The following is an 11,135-nucleotide window of genomic DNA, read 5'->3' on the forward strand; positions in this document are numbered from 1 at the left end:
GTGTAACAAATCTTTGTGCTGAGCAATAACCATCAATTCCCCTTTGACGGGCCCTGCTCAGGAACTCCTTCCGGAAAACGGCAGCTTATGGAAACCTGGAGAAGCTTTTCCTTGGTGGCCGTTCCCGACATTCCGGGTTTGGCCTCTGAACTCCTCGAATATCTTCCCTGGGGTGTTTGGTTTTAAAGGAAATGGAATTTCCCCCCTTTTTCAGATCGGAGAAATGAATGTTTAAAGTTTGGAATTGGAGAAAAAGCAGCAGGAAAGTCCATTTTCTCTTCCATTTTTCAGGCAGTGCCGGAGTTGTGTTGCCAGAATCCCCTTCCCTGGAAGGTTTGCTGTCACACAAATCCATCTTTTTTTCTTGGAAGTGTTGCTTTGTCTGCTTGGACTTGGCCTTTATTTTGCTTTTCTAGTTCTTTTTAAGCCACGTCTCTCTTTCCAGCAGAGGACTGCTGGATTTAATTTATAATTTTACCATTAAAAATCCCGTTGGTGCCCTTGGGAGTCGTTGCATTTTAGGGTCTGTTGGCGCCCATTAAATCCAGCATTTTATATCCTGGCCATAAATTTACTTGGGGAGGGGGGGAGGTGTGTGATATTATTATTTTTGTCAGGATTTCCCCCCTGATTAGAGGTGTTAATACGAATATAATATTATTATTACCCCTTTTCTACAAGGGGTAAGTTCTCTGCTGCATTTTTCCCCCCCTCTAAGCCAAAGTTTCTCCGGAATTCTTGCAAATCACGTCTTCCAAAGTGGGTGTTTTGGAGCCTGTTAATGAATCACACTTTGGCAGTGTTTGCCCTGACGTGATAAACAATTGTTCTCTTGGCCTGTCAGATTATTGAGCCACAAACTTGGAGACGTTTTACGTGGTTTTTGTTGTTTTCTTCTTTTTAAAATGCTTTTTTTTGTTGTTGTTGTTGACAGCCTGTCCCCCAAACACCTCGGCCTTTATGTAGACTTTAACAGTCTGAAGTGAGTTAATATTATTTTTTAGTGAGTCTGAGCCCATTTGGGTTTTTTTACTGGTTTTTTTAGGGCGTTTTGGTTGGGTTTTTTTGGGTGCAGTTCTGCTCCATCACGTCCTAAGGCAGGTAGTGGAGCCTTATTTCACCTCAGAAGTTTCCGGCCATCCAGAGCTGCAAACGGGATGATGAATCTTTAGAGGCACCTAATAAAGAGCTGAACTTAGTCATCCTTGTGATTTTGGTGTGCAATATCCTGTCAGGGATGGGCAGAACAGCCCTCTCTCACTCAAGGTGTCCTCTTTTCAGCAACATTTAATATTCATTCCCAGATCATCATTTGGGACCATTAACGAGACCGATATTCCTCTCGGACTGGGGCTGTTAATCCTGGCTTGGGACTTATCCAGATTACCTCTGCAGCTTCCAAAGGAGAAGTTCCCTTTTCCTGCTGGAAATCTTCCCTCCTCTGCTGCAGTCCTGTTACACAACCACCTTCTCCTGCAGGAAAGGTGGAATTCCGGTGTGGAATCCTTCCTGGAGCTTACGTGGATCGGTGGTTTCCTTTGGTTCAAAGGCTGCTTTGGGTTCCTTTTTCCCTTTATTTTACTCTCTCCCAGGTCACCCACTCACCATTTGTCATCAGGAGGGGAGGTTTTGTCCTACCTGGAGTAATTAGTCTTTGTTAGAGCTCTGGTGATAAATAGCAGAGGAGGAGGAAAAAGGGAAACGATGAGTTTTGTTTCGGCGTCAGACTCTTCCAGTGAAGTTGGGAATGCGCCAGTCGCTCCCAAAGGGAAGGGATTTGTGGGATTTTTCATGGCAAACCTTGTCCATCTTGTGTCCATCCTCCAGGCTGCCACAGTCCAGTTCTTTGTCACACAAAACAACCCCCTCAGACTTGTATTAATGTGTCTGTGAATCACTTCACCCAGACTTTGCCGTGAGGGCAAAGGCAATTCTAACCTGGGAATGACGTAGAAACTCTCCCCTGGGAGAGGCTGGAAACCCTTCTGAAGTTCCCTGTGAAAGCTTCATGGTTTGAAGAGAGGATTGGTTTGGATTTCTCCAGGTATTCTGAGCGCAGCCTGACCAAGTGCGTGGGGATAACGATCGAGACGAGGCCGGATTACTGCCTGAAGAGGCACCTCAGCGACATGTTGTCCTACGGCTGCACGAGGCTGGAGATCGGGGTGCAGAGCGTCTACGAGGACGTGGCCCGGGACACCAACAGGTGAGGGGAAGAGGGACGTGGAATCCTGGAATGGTTTGGGTGGGAAGGGACCCTCAAGCTTGTCCGGTTCCAACCCCAACACCTCCCGCGATCCCAAGTTGCTCCAAGACCCGTCCAACCCGGCCTTGGACGCTCCCAGGGATCCAGGGGCAGCCACAGCTTCTCTGGGAATTCCAGACCAGACCCTCAACACCCTCCCAGACAAGAATTCCTTCCCAGTATCCCACCCAAATCTCCCCTTTTCCAGTGGGATCCATTCCCTGTGTCCTGTCCCTCCAGCCCTTGTCCCAAGTCCCTCTCCAGTTCTCCTGGAGCCCCTTCAGGCTCTGGAAGAGACTCCAAGCTCTCCCTGGATCCTTCCCTTCTCCAGGCTGGACATTCTCAGCTCTCTCAGCCTGGATCCAGAACCTGCCATTGGATCCATCCCCAGCCCAACTCCTCTCTGGGAAGGAGTTCTGGGAACAAGGGGGTTCCCTGGGAATCTTGGCACTCAGGGAAAGGTCCCCTTCCCCTTTCCATTTTTCAAAGCCTCCTGCAGAAGGGCTTTGCTGCAGATGCTCCCTCCAACTTTTCAGAGCAGTGAATAGAAACACACTCGGAGAATAACAAAAAAAAAAGGGTGATTCGAGTTCCTCTTCCTTTTGAAACGACCTCATTTTGCTTCTGCTCCGCTTTGTGCGTGGGAGCGACGTGTTGTGGTGGTTTTTTTTGGGGGGGCTTTCAACTTTTTAATATTTTGCTCGTAGCAAAATGTCAGATTACAACCAATTAGGCAAACTGTTGGGGAAATTACTTTCTATTCTGTTCCAGCAGTCATTAGCGAGGTGGTGTGGGGTTTTTTGTGTTGTTTTTTGGTTGTTTTTTGAGTGCTTTCGGCGGCTGCGAGGCAGAAAAAATATTCGAGAGCTGATCTTAGGCATCAAATAATCGAGTTATTGATGCAGCTCGAATTCCACTCCTAATAAGAAAATAATTTTTATTTATGAAGCGAGTCTCCATTTCCTCCCCTCGGGCTTCTCAAGGGCCTGAGTAATATTGTCCTTGAACAGCCTTGGAAAAACACGGTGACACTTGTTAAAAAAAACCCAAAAAAACCCAACTAAAAAAAATCATAAATAAAACTGTAGGGAAAAAAAAACTGCAATGAGGGAATGAGTGGAGGTGGAACCTTCTGGAAGAGAGGAAGGAATTGAGCCTTAAAACTGGGGAAGCAGCTGCTGGTTTGGTTAAAATGAAGGCTGGGTGCCCGTTCTGGGTCAGAATTAAGTGTAAATGAACAGATTTAGGTCTGAGGTGCCCAGATGGGGGTAATTTTTCACCCCAAAGGACTGTGGAGGAGGAGAATTCCACCCCTGGAGCGGGGAATTCCAGAAGGTGGGGTGAGAGTGTGATGGGGAGCAAGGTCAGGGGTTGCTGAGGGGGTCGAAATGTCCGGAGATATCCCGAAATCTCAGCCAGGGGTGGGAAGAACCAAAGCCAGGACTTGGTGGGAAGACTGGTTGCTGTGATGGGAATTCCCCCCTGGCTGTGGGTGGAGGCTCTGGAGCTGTGGAGGTGGAAGGAGAGAGGAATTTGCTCAAGGATAATGAACCTTTGTTCCTGCCATGGTTTGGGATCCGGGTCTCTCCAAGCTCCGGAATCTGAGCTTGGTTTGATGTCAGAACGTGGAATCCTTCAGGAATCCCAGTCCAGCCCGCATTTTGGAGCTGAGAAAGTTGGTGTTTCTCTAACCAGGAGCGTGTTTCGGGATGGTTTTCCAGCTGCCTGGTTTTCCTGACCCCCCCATCCTTCTCCTTTCCTGTTGTTTTTGTCTTTGGTTGTTCCTCATCCCGATTATCCGCAGCCGCCGCCGCACCGTGTCCTCCTTGTGCTGTGGCACCAACTGGTGTCTTTGGCTTTCCCAATTGGATTTCAGCAGCTCTCTCAAGCTTCTCCAGCTGGGATTTGAGCAGTTGGAGCCTTGGAGTGGCTCAGCAGCAGCAAACTTTTAATACTTTAATAAAAACACCTTTTTTCCCCTTATAGAAGTTGACTCCAACCACGTTCCAGACTCAACCCGCTCTCTCTTCCCGGAGTTAAATCTCAATTAAACATCTCCAGTGTGGCTCTTCCTGCCTGATTCTGGATCTCTTCCCTCTCTTCCCAGAGGCCACACGGTGAAGGCTGTGTGTGAATCCTTCCACCTGGCCAAGGATGCTGGATTTAAGGTGGTGGCCCACATGATGCCTGACCTCCCAAACATGGGCCTGGAGAGGGACATGGACCAGTTTGTTGTGAGTAATGCCTTAAAATACCCGGGAATTTCTCGTGTTTTCCAGCTTTTTCATCCAACTCTTCCCGTTCTTACCTCAGCCATCAGTTCTGATCCAGCCCAGGCTTGTTTTTCTTAAGGACAAAATAATTGAAAAATCAATTTTTTTTTTATTTTTTTTTTTTTGGAAAGGTGGAGGGTGAGAAAAGATTTGTTGAGCTACTTCATCCAGAAAATTATATCCCTGCCTCATGAAAGCCTGAGTCACCAGGGTCCCTGTGGAATATTGCTCTTCCCATATTAACTGGGGCTCTTGCTTTTTTTTTTTTTTCCAAGTTTTCTTCCTGGGATTTAGAACAGTGCACAATTGCAAGTTGAAAGAAGGCAATTAATTGCAAAATGAAGTGTACAGGTGTGTCATGAAGCATCTCTGTTCTTGGTTCGGTATCTCTGTCAATGGTGTAGAAGAAAACAGAAAATGATTCCTGGAGATATGGAAATGAGGAATAAAAGTATAAACAGTGCAGGGAATTAACCACTCTAGGTGGTAGTTTGGTAGATTTTCATTATTTGTTGTATTTTTTTTAAGGCAAAATCAGTTGTGTTTTTAAAATAATGCAGGAACTGGGACGTTTCCTAAGGAGTTTTGTGCAGAATTCCTGAGCACAGTGCCTTAGTGCTTAACAAATATTGTATTTGTGTGACAGAATAAGGGACTGGGGCAGAGGGATGTGCACAAACCCAGAGGTGCAGCCAGAACTCAAAATTCCCCCTCCGGGCTCTCCTCCTGGGTTGTTTTCCTACCACGCTGTAGGGAAGTAGAGTGTGGACACGACGTAGGATTTTCCAGGAATTACTTGTGGTGCAGAACCTGAGTCCCTCCCCGATATCTCCTGAAGTTCCAGCTGCTTTTACGTGGGTTTTATGTGTTTTTATGGGCCTGTCACGAGCCAAGGGGAGACAATTTGTGGTGTTAAATGAGCAATAATGACAAAAAGATTTAAAGAGCCAGGCAAGGAGGAGCCTGGTGATCCGAGGTGTTTACAAGATGTCAGAGTGGAGAGGGAGGGATTATTTAGGGCAGGATTGCAAGCTCCTGTAGGAAGTATTTAGTGCTTGTTGTTCTTTGCTGCTTATTCATGATGGGCGGTTAAGGATTTCCCACCGTGGGATCTGGAATTGCTCCCGTTTCGCTGCAGATTTGGGAACAGGTTTGGGAGGTTTAAGTTCAAGTGATGGCATCACTGAAGGTTGTTGTGTCCCTTTGTAAAGGGCAGCTTTTTGCAGGAATTGAAGAGGCAGGGGGGCAAAGTTTGCAGGAAGGAGGCTGGAATTGGGAGAGGGGGAATGAAAAGGAAGCCGAGCATGGAAAAGCAGGAGAAGGAGAAAACAGAGCAGAGAAGGGCAAGGGGTTTGTGCTGTTTCTGCCCCAGGGAAGTCCCTTGGCTTTAGGAGCTGGGAAAACTCCTTGTGAAAAGAGTTTTGTGGAATGAGGTGGGTTTTGAGGTCCCTCCCAACCCAAACCATCCTGGTGAAAACCAGTGTGGATGGTGGGACTCTGGACGTGGCAGGAAGGAATCCACGTGGGATGGGAAAGGATGGGAAGAGAGGGAGTAGGTGAGAACAAGGCCTGGAGAGAATTAAAATATTTATAAATTTATGAGAGGAAGGGTTAAGATAAGATGGGAATTTTTTTGCTGGAGGGCCAGAGTTGGCAAAAAGCAGGTGGTTGGAGGGTCAGGGAAGAGAAATGGGGAGCAGGGGAAGGAGAAATCCAGGTGGGAGTTGAGGAGGGGAGTTCAGGAGGGTGGAGGGTGATGGGGGTGAAGACCAACTCTTTGGGAATTTAAAGCAGGACTCACGGATCAAATGAAGGTTTGGTGCCAGTGAAGCTCCAGAGGAGGAGCTGGAGGATGAGGAATCCACGTGGAGGATGAAGCCCTCAAGTGATGAGAGGAGGAAAAGTGGGAGCTGGGGAGGGAAACTGGGAGACTTCTTTTTACCCCCTCCTTTGCTTTCTCATCCTTTTTTAAATATGTTATAATTTAATTTCCAAGCATCCTTTGTCCCAAGGGGTTAAACCAACTCCTTTCTTTTATTAATCTTTTTTTTTTTCTGGTGCACGTAGCAGAGGTGTTCAGCAGGCTAATTCCTTCATTCCCAGGGATCCAGCTGATAGTAGATTCTCTCCTTCCTGCCTTAAAATTTTATATCATCCTTTTGGGTTATTAGAACAACTTATTTCTGTGTTGTGCTGCATAAATATTAGTCCAGGCTGGTAAATATTTAGACACTTCTACTGCATAAAACTAATGGGGCAGTGAAGAGAGGAACCCAGTGGAGGCACAAAGCTGCTCCTTGTGCAGAGTTCTCCTAAAATGTGGCATCTTCTCACAGTCATGGAATGGTTTGGGTGGGAAGGGCCCTTAAAGCTCATCCAGTTCCAACCCTGACACCTTCCACCATCCCAGGTTGCTTCAAGGGAATCCAGCCCAGCCTTGGACACTCCCAGGGATCCAGGGGCAGCCACAGCTGCTCTGGGAATTCCAGACCAGCCCCTCCCCACCCTCCCAGCCAGGAATCCCTTCCCAATATCCCACCTCTCCCTGCCCTCTGGCACTGGGAATCCATTCCCTGTATCCTGTCCCTTCATCCCTTGTCCCAAGTCCCTCTTCAGCTCTCCTGGAGCCCCTTTAGGCTCTGGAAGAGGCTCCAAGCTCTCCCTTCTCCAGCCTGGCCATTCTCAGCTCTCCCAGCCTGGATCCAGAGCCTGCCATTGGATCCATCCCCAGCCCAACTCCTCTCTGGGAAGGAGTTCAGGGAACAAGGGGGTTCCCTGGGAATCTCAGGACTCAGGGAAAGGTCCCCTTCCCCTTTCCTGCCTTTTCCATCCCTGACTTCCACAAAAATCCGTCTAAATGGATTCTAACCTGAGTGTCCTTTATCCTGGAATTCCAGACTGGTTTGAGTGGGAAGGGACCTTAAAGATCATTCTGTTCCATGAGCAGGGACACCTCCCACTATCCCAGGTTGCTCCAACCTGGACTTGAACACTTCCAGGGATCCAGGGGCAGCCACAGCTTCTCTGGGAATTCTATTCCACCCTCCCAGGGAAGAATCCCTTCCCAATCTCCCATCTCTCCCTGCCCTCTGGCAGTGGGAAGCCATTCCCTGTGTCCTGTCCCTCCAGCCCTTGTCCCAAGTCCCTCTCCAGCTCTCCTGGAGCCCCTTTAGGCTCTGGAATGTTCTCCAAGCTCTCCCTGGATCCTTCTCTTCTCCAGGTGAACACCCCCAACTCTCCCAGCCTGTCTGAAAATACCCTTGACTTTTTGGGACGAAAGACACCTTTGGCTTATCAGGAATCTTTACAGATGTTTGATTTTTTTAGTTTTAAATACGTCAGGGAAAAAAAAATCCCTTTATTTGTCATGCCAGTCTCCTTCCCAGCCACCTGCTTTTCAGACCAGGGACAAAAGGAACCAAGTTGACTTTAGGAGGAGCTTTAAGCACCTTTGCCTTCATCACCAGTTGATATATGAATTCCAGAGGCTTCTCCTGGGAAGGCAATAACTTGCTGATTGTGCTGACCGGGGACTAAAAATCCTGGGTGCTTCTTCAACTTGAACAGGTAATTACAGTTCCAGGAGCAACGTTGCCTCTGTCCCTTCTGACCTATTGATTTCCAAGTGTCTCCTGCTCCTTCCATCCAGCAGCAAAGGTGCCCAGCACTTCTTCTTCTTCTGCAAACACGTCAGAGCTCTGGGTGTGGGGTCAGCAACTGCTCTTCTGGTGATTTTATTAGTAATTCTTCCAAAGATTATTTTATTGATAGGAGTGTGTTGCCTGTATCTTTTGTTATAGGTGTTTATTATTATTATTTTGGTAGTGAATTCCATCCCTGGAAGTGTCCAAGGCCAGGTTGGACAGGGCTTGGAGCAACCTGGGATGGTGGAAGGTGTCCCTGCACATGGCAGGGGGTGGAATTGGGATGAGCTTTAAGGTCCCCTCCAACCCAAATAATTCTGTAATTCTCTGATTCCATGGGTTTTTTACAGTAATCTGGAATAGTGGAGCATCCTGGGATGGTGGAAGGTGTCCCTGCCCATGGGCAGGGGGTGGAATTGGGATGAGCTTTAAGGTCCCTTCCAACCCAAATAATTCTGGGATTCTGTGATTCCATGATTTTTCTACAGCAAGTGGCACGTGAGTGGCTTTTCCCTGCCTCCATCATGAAGATTATTCCAGTTGTGTATACAATTATTCCAGTTATATATACAATTATCCCCCTTATTACACAATTACTCCAGTTATATTTTGGATTATTATAGAGTGGATGTTCTGTCCCCGTGTCCCAGTTCTGCCGTGCTTTTCCCCCCTCCCACATTCCCCCCATCCTGCCTGTCCTCCCCACTTCTTATTGATTCTTTTTATAGCCTCAGAGGATTTCCTTTCCACTTCAGGTCTTTCCACCCCGTCCCACATATGGGAAAACGCCGCGGGGAAGGGAACACGCTCTGCTTCCTCCCTCCTCCCTCCCGGTCGTGCCAGGTAGTGTAAATGTTACACACACACACACACAAACCATCAGACCCACTCCCAGGGCCTCCCTTAGCAGGTGGCCGGGGAAAATAATTAGAATAATAGCTGGAATAAATCAAGGGCTCAGCGGGAATAATGGAATTGCCGCCAGAGCAGACACCTCATCCCGCGGAACGCCGTAAACGCTCGGCTCCGCCGCTGCACCGGGAGAGACATGAGGTGGCTCTGGGGGTAAATGGTTGGGAGGATTCATGAATCACCCTCGCCGCCGGGGCTGCCAAGCAGAACTTTTTGGATTGAAGCGGGAACTTTGGGAAGGCTGGAGAATTCCCGCGGCGCCGTTAGTGATGCCGCGTTCCGTTTCCGCGGAGCCGCTCGGCGGCAACGGGAGAACCAACAGCTGCTCTGGAATAGCTCTTCCTAGTGCTAATGTCCCTAATATTCCTAATGCTCCTAATATTCCTCTTTATTCGAGGATAAACATTCCCAAGTGACATATTTATTAATGGACACGATGTTGCTGTGTTGGCCCTCGGTTTTGTTTTTAGGGCTTTTTCCTGAGCCCGGTTTGCTGTCGCTCTTCCTCTCGGTCCTCTGGCAGGGATGGCCCCAAGCCCATCTCAAAACAGCTTTTAAGACCCCTCATAGGTTAAATTAATCTAGGAAGCATTAAAAAAAAAAAAAAGGAAATGAGCCAGAAGATTAGGAATTTGGAGTGTGGGAAGTGTCAGGGGCCGGCAGAACCCGAAGGCACACGGGAGCTGGTGGATGTTCCCCAGAAGCATCAGATGGGCCTTCAGGTGTTGAGAAACTCTTTTAATCCTTGAGGAAATCCATGAGGGGATCCTATGGCCTCACTGTGTCCATCTGAAGCCTCCCATGAATACAATTCCAAGGATAAAAACACAGGCAGTGCCGTGGAGTGGCGCTGGAGACAAATCTCGGAGTGAGGAGATTTTCAGTCCCGTTTCAGCAGAGCCTTTCTTTGTGTTCTTTAAATAAAATGCAATCACTGAATGATTTAGTCTGAAAATTCCTCTTCTTAGTCATGTGTCAAGCTGTTTGGTTTTTTATCTGAAGGAGTTGCTAAATAAGCAATTTCCCAGAAAAGGACTAATTTTAGTGCAATGCCTGATGCATCCGTGCTCCGAGTGTGATTCCACTCCAGCAGTGGGTGAGATGAGTGTCCTTTCTTTTTTTCTTCCCAGTGGATCTGACGTTGTTTCCGAACTTCCAACAGTTTCAGCTGCAAACAAGGCCTCAGTTTTCCTGAGGGCTCCTGAGGTTTGTTTTTTTTTTTTTTAAACGAGGAGATGAAAATCGTCATGAAACTAAAATATTGCTCCTCGATCCGGGGCTTTTAATAACTGTAATAAAAGACAGTTAAGCTGCTGATCTGCATTGATGTTTTTCCTCCCTTTGGGAAGACAGCTCTGAAATGTTTAGCAGGGGTAAATGATTTTCCTTTCAATAACTGCTAAAGATCTCATTGAAAAGCTGTGATTTGCAGGTAGCCAGTTTTCTCCCTCTGAAAATGTGCCTTTTTTTTTTTGTTGTTCATTGAAGGAACAGATTAGATGGTATTTAATGCTAGTTCCTCCTGGAGCTTCTCTTGGAGTCTGAGCTGGTGCTGAAAAAGCTCTTCACTTCAGAAACAATTGTGGTTTCATGAACTATGACCAAAGCCATGGTAATTTTTATGTTAATGAGGGCGGTGGTGACGAGGAACAGGCTATTTTTGGAAACTATTTTCACAGATAATTGCTCTTATATTTCTGTGGATAAAATACCTCCATAAAGCCCCTCTGCCTTCTCACATCTGCACAGGGTTGGACTGTGTGCCCAGAGATTCCCTCCCTCTTCAGACTGGGTGGGAATGACTTTTGGGGTCAAATTTAAATCCAAAGCAGAACATCTTGGTGTAACGAAGTGGGAGAGCTGGGGGGTGTTCACCTGGAGAAGGATCCAGGGAGAACTTGGAGCCCCTTCCAGAGCCTAAAGGGGCTCCACGAGAGCTGGAGAGGGACCAGGGAAAGGGCTGGAGGGACAGGACACAGGGAATGGCTTCCCACTGGCAGAGGGCAGGGAGAGATGGGAGATTGGGAAGGAATTCTTGTCTGGGAGGGTGTTGAGGGGCTG

At 47.6% G+C, this 11,135-nt stretch overlaps 1 protein-coding gene across 1 annotated transcript in view; it reads left to right on the forward strand.

The window, feature by feature from the left end:
* ELP3 (elongator acetyltransferase complex subunit 3) overlaps positions 1-11,135 on the forward strand; it is a 99,817-nt gene that overhangs the window by 41,330 nt on the left and 47,352 nt on the right. The window contains exons 7-8 of the mRNA XM_029964882.1: positions 2,045-2,206; positions 4,353-4,479. Of these exons, the coding sequence (XP_029820742.1) occupies positions 2,045-2,206; positions 4,353-4,479 (289 nt within the window). The remainder of the gene's footprint in view (positions 1-2,044; positions 2,207-4,352; positions 4,480-11,135) is intronic.

Source organism: Manacus vitellinus, unplaced genomic scaffold, assembly GCF_001715985.3.
Source record: "Manacus vitellinus isolate BGI_N305 unplaced genomic scaffold, ASM171598v3 scaffold_82_pilon, whole genome shotgun sequence".
Classification (NCBI taxonomy): domain Eukaryota; kingdom Metazoa; phylum Chordata; class Aves; order Passeriformes; family Pipridae; genus Manacus; species Manacus vitellinus.